This window comes from Clavelina lepadiformis, chromosome 7 (genome assembly GCF_947623445.1).
Source record: "Clavelina lepadiformis chromosome 7, kaClaLepa1.1, whole genome shotgun sequence".
Lineage (NCBI taxonomy): Eukaryota > Metazoa > Chordata > Ascidiacea > Aplousobranchia > Clavelinidae > Clavelina > Clavelina lepadiformis.
The window spans coordinates 9277289-9290622 of NC_135246.1; the positions used below are offsets into that span (position 1 = coordinate 9277289).

A 13334-nucleotide genomic window follows, 5' to 3' on the forward strand; every position below is an offset into this window, starting at 1 on the left:
CTTTTAAGTCTTGATGCCACTTGAATTTTATAATGTTATTAAAGAAACCATAATAACATGGGCAGGCATTATTAATATTAAAAATAAAGTTTTGGTAGTAAATGAATTTTGAATATTTACTTTAAAAGATATTACCACTGCAAACTAGTAAGTTAATGAATAATTGATTTGAAGTTAACCAGAATATGATAGAACTAATGTAATTATTTTCTCCTTCATCATCTACGTCTTACTATCTTTTCTATTCTTAAATCTTGCCTTTTACTTCTGCTGTTATTTTCTATTCTCAAACTTCTTATTGCTAGCATGGCTTCATTTGTAAATGTTATTCTATCATTTAGATTTTAAATTCTAAATAAAAATCACTTTATAGCCATTACAAGATTTAGCTGTTGTCATTTGTGATGACAGTAATGAATCATCTGGTTAATTTAAAAAAATAATGATAGCCACACTTACCAAAATTTTTTTCCATTGTAAATAAAAATTATTTATTTATAATCAACATCAAAAATGCAATTTAGTATATAGGTCTATGTTTACATTCATGTAAAAATGTAAATTTACAAACAATTTCATTATTATACTATCTTAGTATACATTCACATTTACACGATTCGTGGTAATTTTTCTTACCAATGAATATTTTCATTCATTGTACAACAAAGCAATATGCTCTATCATTTTTCTTATGCTCCATGTGTCATTTTGGCATTCTTGCAGTAAATTCCACACATTTCAGTTTATCATCATCAGCGGTTGTAAAAAAGTCTCCCTGCTTTCATATCACCTCCAGTTTTCATTGTAAGATACCCATGCGTTTGCATTTAGCAATATTTGTTATAAATTTTTGGCAGGGTAAAATCACATTGGATTTTTATTAATGTTAATCGTTAACATTTTGTCAATGTTAATCTATTTGTACTTAAAAAAACATCTAAGTTTATTTAACATATACTTCATAAGTTTATTGACGTCAAATTTCTAAACTATTACATTTTTGTTTGCTTATTGTCACTAAAGGACAGAAAAAAAAGGGTAGATACATGTGAACAATCTAGTATTATTCTAACATTTCCAGTAGTAAAACACCAAAGCTCTGCTTTGCTTTTAAAACTTTGTCCTTTTAGCTTTTCGTTTTACCTTTCTAATATCAAAGACAACTACAAACGAGAAAGCTGTTGTGTAGTCACAGCAATTCTTGAAACATAACATACTTAAATATGCCATTCAACACAATTTTTTTGCTAAGATTTAAAATATTTTTCAACATAATTTTTTTGAGCATTTGTGCTTTGTAAGATTTTGTATGCTGTATATATATATCGCATCATTGTATTGAATGGCTAGTTGCACAAATATCAATACAGCATAGTGCTGTACTGTAACTTGTACTCTTGAGAAAGTTTAACTCGTATTTAATAAAAAGCAATGCATCTCTTTAGTAAATGCACGTTGCATTTTGTTGACTCTTTGTCAATTTGCAGATGTACCTTATCTGTGATCATTAAACCTGATCAGTGTTGATCGTTGTGAAAAATGTTTTGGGAGAGTTATGTGTGCATGAAATATCTGTCATGTGATTCTCAATTGCTCTACTGTAACTTTGTTATGTTTACAGTAAACTTCAAATATCAGTAACAATCTATAGCAAAAAAATTAAAAATCTGTCGGCTTATTGTACTTATTAGTAGCTTAGTTCAAAGGACTCACCGCTTAGATGGAAAATAGACAGCTTATTCAGATTGAACAGAAACATGCAGTTATAGGTAATGATTGCATGAGAACAATAATTAGGGTATTAAATTCATAAACAAATACAGCTACAATCAATGTAAAAATTTTAATCCAGCATTTTTCATCCAATTTAATGAAAAGATACATTTTAGAGGCCTGGTTTTCAATACACTGAATATATAGTTACATAAAACAATTTTTTTACTTCAAAAATATCACTTTAGTACAAGAGTAAATAACAAAAGTATATTACAATTCTAGATAAAAAATAAACACAACCTGGTAGCATGATTTTTTGTAGCTAAAAGCTTTCTAAAGAAATGGTTCAAATTCCAAATAAACAAAAAGAGACATATTCGATACAAAAGGTAAAATACAGTACTGAAAAAAATTTAATCATGGAATTTAACAACAGTCACAGACATTATTACTTGCAAAAAGGCATCAGATTTCACCACAGAATCTAATTACATTTAGCCAGAAAATCTAATTAATATTTATTGATTTAGTCTACATCAGCGGTTCCCAACCTTTTTTGGTGTCGGGGCCGAATTTCAAACTTCAGAGTACATATGGAGCCGCATGAAAACACTCAAGTAATTATAACAAAAATTTTAAAGCATAAAAACATGTACCAACGAATAGCAAAACTAACAACAAAAATAACACCAATTTTCACCAATTTTTGACAAGTCAAAAAATAATCGCCCTAATTTTTATAAATAGATTTTTTATATTTTTTGTGGGATTTTCAGGGGTCAATGAGAGCCGCAAAAAGGCTAGCTTGGAGCCGCGGTTGGGAATCACTGGTCTACATACATCAGCTGGCACTTAATACAGTTCTCTTAACAACTCCTTAGCATACAATAATCACAATAAAGGTAGAATAAGAATCTCAAAGTAATTAGTATATATGGTTAGTAGAAAAATGTGTCTTTAAACAGAATTATAGTGTAGTGCCTGTATTTCTTAAGAAAATATTTTTAAAATTTCTGTTGCCTTAAGAAGGTTTGCCTGGAACCATGTTTCTTGATTTGTAGTACTGGGTAACTTGTGTAGGTACTTCAGCAAGAACGGCCTTTGCTAAAGCTAAGGAACTTGCCTATGTAAAGAAGTAAAAATGAATAAATATGTTATAAAGATCGAGCAGGCAAATCAGCCATCAAAAATCATATTAAGAATTGCTCAATATACATTGGCTTAAATCACGAGGAAAACTTTAAAATTTAATGCAAAACAGATTATGAATACAAGATTCACGAAGCACTTTTTATTAAGCAATTGAATCCAACTCTTAATAAATAAGCTTATGAAAATGGTTCATTATTTTTAGTAAAAGTTTACAACTAATCTGTCTATCCCACGCCCGTATATACTTGTGTTACATTATTTCTACCATTATCCGATCAATCAATGCTATTTTTGCACCATGCTTTTCACAACATCTGCTACCACCACAGCCTGTTATTTTGAACAATGCCTTTGCACCTATTAATTACACTGGTCAACAATTTTTTTTTCATTTCTTGTTGCATGAGATTTTTTAACTGATTCTACACAATTCGGGGATGCTGATTTCAAATCTGCCATCAGTTTCTTTATGCATGCTCTAGTTTTCATGCAATGGACAATTTAAATTTTTTCGTTTCTGGCGCATATTTAGTGTGCGTTGTCTGTATGGTACAGTACCAGTGTTTCAGATAGAAGCTTTCAGCTCTTTTAAGTTGTAGCCTACTGCTGTTTAAGGGCGTTTGAAGAAGTTAGGCATTTTGATAATAGTGAGGTATTGCGGATAGATGCTGTAGGATAGGCTATAAGCTCTATTTTACACTCGTCTGCTGGTAGCCTTAATTAGAACCATGGTTTTTTATTTTTTTTGGTTGTATGTGGTAAACCTCTGTTCCACAGTTAAGCACATATATTTTTCAGATTTGGTCATGGCTTCTTCTAGTAGACGTAAATGCAAAAATAAACCTGATTCATTTTGTTATATCTGTGGTGTGTACACGCTTTCTCGTCAAAGACGAAATATAACATCGTTCGTGAAGCGTGCCTACAGAGCTTACTTTGGCATCCATCTTGGCGATCAAGATAAGAGATGGTCTCCACATATTGTGTGCCATAACTGCGAAGAAATGCTCAGAGACTGGACAAAAGGAAAGCGGAAGAGTCTGCCTTTTGGCATTCCAATGGTGTGGCGTGAACCCCGAGATCACACGACTGACTGCTACTTTTGCATGGTAAATATAAAAGGTGTTGGCAGGAAGAGCCGACAAATGCTTTCTTATCCAAGCATACCATCAGCTATACGACCTGTTCCGCACTCTGATAGATTCCCTCCTCCAGTCTTTAGTGGTTTTACATTTTCTGAAGATGAGAAAACTGAATCGGAAAGGGAAGAGGTTATGGAAATGGAGTATAAAAGAACAGATACAGAATCTGAACACTCTTCTTGTGAAACCAGAGTAGCTGTTCAGCAGTTTAATCAATCAGAACTGAATGACTTAGTACGTGATTTAGATTTGCCCAAGCAAGCAGCTGAGCTCCAGACTCAAGGAAAAACAGGTTCTAGATCAATCTGTAAAGGTATCCTTTTTTTGAAAAAGAGAAGAACTCTTTCTTCCCTATTTTTCAGAGGAAAATAAGCTGGTATACTGCAACGATATACCTGGTCTTCTCGGACAATTGGGTATCTCCTCGTATGATCCAGGAGAATGGCGATTGTTTTTGGACAGTTCCAAGCGCAGCCTCAAGTGTGTCCTTTTACACAATGGAAATGTTTATGGAGCTGTTCCAGTTGGTCACTCCACTGTCTTGAAGGAACCGCATGATGACATTAGAATTGTTATGGATTTGCTCAGATATCATGAGCACAACTGGATCATTTGTGTTGACCTCAAAATGGTTAGTTTTCTGCTAGGTCAGCAAAGAGGATACACTAAATTTCCATGTTATCTATGCATGTGGGACAGCAGAGCACGTGAAAAACATTGGACACAGAAGGAGTGGCCCTTACGTGAAACATTACAAGCTGGCATGCCTAATGTAACACATAACCCAATCGTAAGCAGAGACAAAATTGTTTTTCCGCCCCTGCACATCAAACTAGGTCTCATGAAACAGTTTGTTAAAGCTCTAAATCCTGACAATGAATCCTTTCATCATCTTCTTTATACTTTCCCTGCTTTGTCATATGATAAAATTAAAGCAGGAGTGTTTGATGGACCACAGATACGTACACTTATTCGTGCCAAAAACTTCATTCAGAAAATGAATGTCAAGGAGAAAGCTGTATGGCTATCTTTTGTAGATGTTATAAAGAACTTCCTTGGCAACAGAAAGGCTCCAAACTATGAAACACTTGTATCCAAGATGCTCTCAGAGTTTCGTGATTTAGGATGCAACATGAGCATAAAAGTACATTTCCTGTACAGCCACCTGGACAAATTCCCTGAAAACCTTGGAGCTATCAGTGATGAACAGGGAGAGCGTTTCCACCAGGATCTCATGACAGTGGAAGAACGCTACCAAGGTCGGTGGGATCGACATATGATGGCGGATTTATTATCGTTTACTGCATCGTCTTGTCTGTGAACTCTAAATTTCGCATCCTTTTTTCTTGCAGCTACTTCCGTACGGAGTGCTTATAAAATATTTACACACTTTGATTTTAACATAAACATTTGTTTCTCACTTTGATGAAGGACAAATGTTCATATCCAAAACATGTTAGTTCTCGTACATTGTTAAAAGATTAATTATGTTTCCTGCGCTAGTTGTTTTGTTTGCAACTTTATGGCATTTAAAGTTGACTTCTACTCTTCCTACATTTACTAACTATGTATCCCAAGAAAAAGTTAAGCTAAAAATGAATAAAAGCAAGACATCACAATTAGTATAAAAAGACAGCAGTAACGTCTTGCATAATTATATCTGCTTAATCCAGTATATCTAGATTGGTTCAATTTCTGCTAAAACTAACCTCATGACCAACCTTCTTAAATTTTCTGTATGGCACAAACTGCACAATGTCGCGTATGACAGGCTGTCCAGTGGGAGCACGCAAGACTCCATCATCACCATCAAGCATTTCCATTGCACTGATAAACACAACAATCATTTTATTTGTCTATTTTCATCATCAGATTTGACAATGAGATGTTAATAATTCTGTTATTACAAATTTTTTTGGACTTATAGCAATTAGATTTTTACAGTACCAACAGTATTAAGAACTCTCATTATAAAGCATAGATCTGACTTGCCTGAAATCTGCATTGCCAACACCAACAATTATAATTGACATCGGCAAGTGTGAAGCACTGACAATAGCAGTTCTAGTTTCATTCATATCAGTAATTACGCCATCCGTAAGAATAAGTAAAATGAAATAGTTCTAAAAAACAATTTGTATTGCACAAACAACACAATTTTTTGTATTTTTGCATCACGCTATTAAGGAGGCGTCAAACACCTAAAACTAAGATCTTTATGAATTTGTTGTACTCTTACGTAGGGCTTTAAAAAACCTATTTAGACCAAGCAGAACACAGCATGGTTGGTGTTGTTTTCTAGTCTGGGAATTACCCTAGCAGTTGGCGTGCTTCAATGTCCCAGGTCGCGTGCAGAATTAGGCTAAAAATTAGCATGAAAGTAGCTAAAATTGGGTTTTTTAGACCAAAAATTCTAGTCTATATTTTGCGCCTCTGTAAAAAAAGTTTGAATGATGGTTTTTTGATGGCATTTAATGGAATGGTAGTTCAAAGCTAAATTAAACTAAACTAGATTAAACTAAATTAACATGCAAAATTTTAGAGAGCCCCATGAAGGATTTTTCGAGTAATCAGTCTTTTAGAAAATTCACTGTATAATAAAACAAACCAAGATTTTATAGCATTTTTTTGTGTTTGGCACCTCCTTAAACAGTGCTTCAGTCACACTTCCTAATTAAAACATTAATGATGCAAGAAGATTTTTAATTATTCATAACTACTATAAATAATGCATTTTTCAACCAATGAAACAGAATGAATGTACTGTGTTCCAGAAGTTAAGGAAACCTAACCGCTAGGCAGTAAAAATTCCAAATTTTGCTCATAACGGTATCTATTTCACTAACAGAACACTTCCTCTTTAACCTAACTTTGCTTTTGTAGTAAATGTATGCTTTTTGCTTTTATATGCATGGCAGCTAATGCTACCAAGTTAATTACTAAAAAACTTAAGCTACCTGAGGGCAAGCTTCTGACTGAGCTTTAGCAGCAAACCTTGCAACATGATTTATAATAGGTGATATGTTGGTAGGTCCCCACAACTGGATCTGTGACACTGCTTGTTTGTAAGCTTCCACAATGCCATCTATACCTGAATACAACGCAAACTTTTTTACTAGAAGTAATCTATAGCCTTTGGACAAATAGACATAAAAAGCAGAATGCATTTTAATCAATTCTATAGCAAGGAACTTTTTAAAGAAATGTTAATATATTACCTTGGCAATATGGGTTATTGGGCTGAAAATTCAAAGCAAATTCATGCGAAACTTGATTAGTCATGGGAAGTTTTGCACCAAAGCCCAGTGCGGGGTACAATTTATCACTAAATAAATATGTAAAAAATATACAATTAACATGTAAAAAACAATAAAAAATGACACAAACTGTCACGGGAATTCTAAGCAGGAACCACAAAACAAACGTACCTATCGTAGTCCTGCACAACAGCACCAACTGCAAGAAGAGCTTGCAGATATTCGTTTGGAGTCCGCGGGTTCATAAAATGAAGAGAATCTGGTGAACGAGGATCACCGTTAGATCCAGTAAAGTCAATGCCAACCTGAAAGATTTGTTCAGCAATTCACTGTTTAGTTAAACGACTTTCACATTTATCCATTGAATAAACCTTACTATGAACATAAACAAAAACTACATGACAGTACAGTAATTAGTTTATGCTGTGTACTGTACTGTTTGATATTGCACTGTTTGATATTGCACACTAGGAACATTTTGTTTGACATTTGGTATATACTTATTTACATCAAACAAACATTGTTATATACAATATACAAGAAGCATACAATATGCAGTGTGTGTTATTGATTAACGGATTACTAGATTCAATTTGTCACTACCAGTATCACATTCATGTTTAAAGCTACCAATTCACTGGATATTTTAGAATTCACAAAACTTACAGTAAAGTTTAGTTGTAGGCCTCCAAACACAAAATCAAGAAAGCTGTATTTCCTTTCGACCTGGAATAGGCATACTTTAAGCAAAATTATATAACACTAATCAATGTGTAACAAATTCCTGTGATTGTGGAAATAGCACTTACCAGCATGGAATTCTAATTGTACAATGCACTTGTACTGTTGAAGGCATAAATATACATCAATGACACATAATAATTCACCTTACACTCAGATAGTACAACTGTTCCTGAATGTTTGTATGAAGATTTTTTAGCTTTCTTCTTAGGATTGATGCATTGGAACTGTTTCTAGAATAAAACTTTTGATTTTAAAGTGTACTGGGACTATTATAGGATGCAGACCTAAATTATGATGGAATGAATGTTAATAAACGATTGAAATTATTACAACACCTGTTTACTGCCTTCTTGTATTTCTTGCAGTGTAGTAAAGAATTCCCCAATAAGATCATGGCTTCCATCACTGTCCCAGTCATTACATACAAACTGAGGGCAATACATTAATTTTGAAACATAAACTAAATCACCACGTGATTACAAGTGCAAAAAGTATTTTATTTAAACATTTGCATCATACTTTAATTTCACGAGCCATGTCTCCTTCACATAAAGCTTGCACTGATACAACAAATGGTTTCCACCTTGGATTTAGATCATTTTTTACAACCTCAGTCCTGTAACAATTACTATTTGTTATTTATGAAAATATCACTTGAACATAACTTCATAGCGAGTGCAGAGTTTAATATCATTTCATTTTGTTAAATATTATTGACAGTGCAATGTCACTCAGACCTGTGGGCAAGTGTCCATGTTCCATCACTATTTTTCCTCCAAATTTCTAAATAAGGGTCAGATTTACCCAAAAAATCCTGAATAAGAGATAAAGTACAAATTGTAAGTTACCAGTATGTGGATATGTTAAAAGCAAAGAAGTATATACATGCCGTATTATCATACTTTTGAAAGCAGAATATTCCACCAATAATCACATAATCTACTTAAAAACAATCAAAGATTATAATCAACAACTGTTTTAAACATTTTACCTTTTTATCCAAATGAGTGGCATGGAAGGACATTGTCACAATGCGATTATCTGTGACTTCTTCAGCATGAATCTATTAAAAATTAAAATATAATACAAATATACATTAAAAACAACATTATGAATGTAACATCATAAATGCTGCTCAAGTTAACAAGGATTTTATATCTTTCACATAAAAATCAGAATGAAGAAAAAATACAAAAAATGACAATAAAAACAAATTATTTTTCAAACAAAAATATATTTACTGTAATAGCTCCTTCTCCTGCTGGACGCTTATTATCTTTATTAAATAACCCAGAATTGAACGTTTTTTGAGAAACAATCTGTAAAAAGCAATGACAGTTTTAATATGTATCAGAATGTCATCAATGAGAAATGGCAAATCTCTGTGGGGCTGGGAAAGCAGTAAACAGAAATAGGTTAAATTACTCTAGGTAACCATGATTCACATAGTGATCTTAATAAATATAAAGGATATTTTACTGGTAAAATGAACTGCAATAACGATACAGGCAACAAAAATGAACAAATCTACGTTATCTATTGTTAACAATGCTGGTAAACTGTCATATGATAGTAGTATATCAGTAGACAAACTTGCCCAGACTTAAAAGTCTTCAAAGACAAAACAGTTGAAGTACAATATTTTTTCTATGAAGAACATTTGTGTGAGAATGGGAAAAAGCTGCAATGGTTGGGCACAACATAAACCTACTTACTTACATTAAAAGCAATTTACACATGTACAAATCCACTTACCTGTCCCAAAGTACACTCCACCTGGCCAAGAAAATCATCATCACTTAGATCTATTGTTTTATTGTCAATATCGTATATTGCAAATTGAAGTTTTTGCACTTCTTCAAAGAAGTAGTCAATGTCAATCTTCTTAGAAAAGTTTGGACTAAGCTCATTTTTAACCCTCTCAGTCCTTGCAACCTTTCAAAAAAATTCAGTAAGTATTCATAACATTTTTCAAAAAATCAAGTTTTAGACCCAGTTCTAAATCCCAGGTCGTTTAATGAATTTTTTTTTAAAGTTCTCAAAAACCTGGAGAAGGTGTGACAAGAAAAGTACACCAACACGTTCTAGCCAGATGTGGCCTTGTAACAGAGGTTCTTAATCCTTTTTTGTCGTGACCCAAAATCTTATCTGTAGGAGCGGCGGCGACCCAAGTGGTGACCTAATAGTAATAAACGAACTTCGAAGCTTCCATGCTTAAAACTAAGAAAACCTGTTATTTTGCTCACCGACGCAAACACAGAACAAATATCACAATTATAAAACAAAAAGAACAGAAAAAGGAATGCAGCACAACATCTAATATTCTCATTTTAATGTGCGTCTTGGTACTGTTTGGCATCGCAAAATTGTTGAAATCTTTGTTGGAGGATGGAGAAGGCACAAGACAAATGAATTGGCTCACACCTTCTTGGAAGTTAATGTGGTCTAAACCGTGTTAACCAAGTTTTAAAGTAAAATAAGAAACAGGATATAGTTTGGCACACAGTTTAACTTTATTTATTCGACACAAGCTTTCGCAAGTATAAGTTTGCTTCATCAGGTGTACTGTGAAATGGCCATTGGCGAAAAACATAAAGTTAACCTTAAGAGTGCCGAACTATATCCTGTTTCTTATTTTACCTGCTTTGAAGTTATACATGTAAGCAGCCATATTGATGTGCAGTACAACAGTGTGGAACGCACCTCAGAAAATTTCCGGTGCGCATGTGGTATCAGCGCTAGCCCAATTGTTACACACTTTGAATTTTGAGTATAATATACTTATTTTGGAGGCCTCTCGCGTATCGTGTAGAACAGATGTAGAAATATCCACTTTCAGTGTAGCAGCCAGGACCCAGTCGCGACCCATTTTCGAAGGATCAGCAACCCATGGATGAAGAACCACTGCCTTACAAGGCCAAAACTGACCTGGTGTCAATAGGCAATTAATATGCAGCAGACAATCAATTTTCTTCATGTTACCATAAAAATGTAATCCGGTGTTCTGTCTCTTTCCAGATTTTTAGTTGTGGTTTGCAAATTTAAACCCATTAAACCAAATAATGTGATAAGACATTTTACACGAATTAAACTGTTTAGTATGACTTCCAGCACCACCAGTTTTATAAAATATTTCAAAAACTTTGAAACAGAAATTGCTATTGTGGAGTCATGGGATGGTTAGAGTTTTGTGTGAAAACCAAAATGGTTCCACAGTAATCGCAACATGAACAACCGTTCCTATATACAGTAAATTATGCCGCAAGCAATGGTAACCACAGGCATTACCATCATAGTTTAATTGCATTTACATGGCTTGGACCAATATTGTGAACCAGTCCAATGGGCAGGGTTTTTTCAGAAACTTTGGTCAAACATAAAAAGAAAATATTAAACAGGGTATAATTTTTGAGATATTCAACAGTTCTACTGACTGGATACTACTGTCGTTTTGTTTTATGCCAAAACTATTCAAAACTATGTTTTGTTTATACTTGGCTTTGGGCAAGTTAATCATTTAGGTTGTGCATTACCTCATCATCATCAATGAGCAACACACAATTGGCAACTACGCAAACACCATTAATTAGAACTTATTTATAAGATATTTCAGTCAATATTATAAATAATAAATAACAAAAACAAGGCAAATTGTCTATTAAAGTCCTACCTGGTAGTTACAAAAGGCAATCACCAATAATAAGTGAAATGTTACAAGAATTAAAACTTAAACAAATTAGTTTTGCAAGCATGCTGTGCGCTTTGCTCATTTTGGCATTTAGTATTAAATAAAAGCTAAACTGCTAAAATGAAATGAGTTTTACCTATACTGTATACAATTTGGTTCTTCAACGATTTGATGTACCAGTATAACGATTGGCACATTGCCATTAACAGCAATGCAAACACTGAAGCTGGTCATAAAAAAACAGAATATAAAATATCTTACAACTAAATGCCAATAACATGAATAGTGAGGAACAAAATATAAAGCAGTGGGATTATGCAGCAGAAAAAGGATCCTGCGCAAAGCCAGAAAAATAGATCAAAGAAAAAAGCTTTCATATAGACAAATGTATGAAAAAGGTGGCTTCCAAGCAGAGTAGGGTTAATGTGTTTAACAAAGATTAGCACCTTTGCACATTGGGCTCTTTCACTATTATGCAAACTAGCTTAACTTTAAGCAATCAAAACCCATACAGGCTTAGATTTGCGTGCAACTACATTCAGGTTTATTTTTGCGTTTAATATCATGTTTGAAGCAATATTTTACCTTATTGTTAAAGAATGAAGCAGTGTGCATTACCGTAAACCTTTTATTACTTTACATTAAATACAAGTATTATACTTAGTATGATATATTTTAACATAACATAGCATAAAATTTACTATATTTAACTAAACATCAAAATTTAGTATGCTATAATGCTACATTATAGATTCATCTACTTCCATATTTCAATATATACTTCAAAGACATTCCGTGCAAAGCATGCGACAATATTACAATATATCTAATGTAAGCATATTGCATGTAACACAATTTGCGTCTAGTATACAATTGCACAACCAAATGATGTCACAATTAGATTAGCTGAGACCTAGCATACGAAAGCATCCTATGGTTGCGCACTTGTATAAAAGACTCCACAACTTGTCTTAAGTCATATATATACCATATATTCCTGACAATAAACTTGCTAGAAGTGAAACCAAGAAACAAACATTTTCATAAAAAAACAGTGATACCTCGTGCCATTTTTGTGATTTTGGGTCGTGTAGAAGAAGAACACAAAGTGGATCAGATTTTGAAGTCACATCTGTGTCGAGAAGATTGGTACAAGATATAGTCAACTCTACTTTCGTAACACAAGCAGAAACACCACGAGACATTTTAATTAGCACACTGCTAAAAGACTATATAGCTAGCCTCTAAGAACGAATTATAACAATAACAGTATACACTCTAAATAATAGGACAAACGCACCTGGTAAAAAGTTAAACCTATTGACACAAAAACAGTACTTAATAGGCTAATAAATCAGTATTGAAAACATAGTCTACCCACATTTAGCCTAACCTAATCTAATACTAGTAGCCTAATTAGCAAAAAATATAAATTTTCAATGACACAACGAACGTTAGAAATCAAAGTTCTGGAAATATACACGATTTAGGCATTAGGCCAATATTCGAAAAAGCGTAGACTAAGTAGCATAGCATAGACTAGACTACGCCTAACGCGAGGAAATAAATCTCTTACAGTTTCCACAGCCATTCGGAAGTAAACAGCGCATTTTCGTTATTTCCGCAATCTGCTTA

At 33.4% G+C, this 13334-nt stretch overlaps 1 protein-coding gene across 4 annotated transcripts; it reads right to left on the minus strand.

Moving 5' to 3' along the window:
• Positions 1–1824: 1824 nt before the first annotated feature.
• LOC143464553 (copine-3-like) lies at positions 1825–13254 on the minus strand. 4 transcript variants are annotated; one of them, XM_076962396.1, is made up of 15 exons: positions 12761–13254; positions 9767–9946; positions 9253–9330; positions 9003–9074; positions 8749–8825; positions 8531–8627; positions 8347–8439; positions 8155–8235; positions 7934–7993; positions 7439–7572; positions 7229–7335; positions 6968–7101; positions 6003–6133; positions 5732–5837; positions 1825–2839 (listed from the first exon to the last, which is right to left on the minus strand). In XM_076962396.1, exons 1-15 carry the CDS (start codon positions 12902–12904, stop codon positions 2738–2740), a joined length of 1596 nt encoding a protein of 531 aa, XP_076818511.1. In that variant the 5' UTR covers positions 12905–13254; the 3' UTR covers positions 1825–2737. The 4 variants fall into 4 exon arrangements, with proteins under 4 accessions (XP_076818511.1, XP_076818509.1, XP_076818510.1 ...); XM_076962394.1 differs by having other exon boundaries at positions 5720–5837; positions 12761–13246; XM_076962395.1 differs by having other exon boundaries at positions 8155–8241; positions 12761–13246.
• Between the last annotated feature and the right edge of the window lie 80 nt (positions 13255–13334).

Excerpts from the sequence above, each read along its gene's own strand:
- LOC143464553 (XM_076962393.1), bottom strand. The coding sequence starts at position 12,904 with ATGTCTCGTGGTGTTTCTGCTTGTGTTACGAAAGTAGAGTTGACTATA. Across the intron at positions 8,242-8,346 it reads TACAAGAAGGCAGTAAACAG|AAACAGTTCCAATGCATCAA; the intron begins GTGTTGTAATAA and ends GTTTTATTCTAG. Across the intron at positions 7,573-7,933 it reads GCCTACAACTAAACTTTACT|GTTGGCATTGACTTTACTGG; the intron begins GTAAGTTTTGTG and ends CAAATCTTTCAG.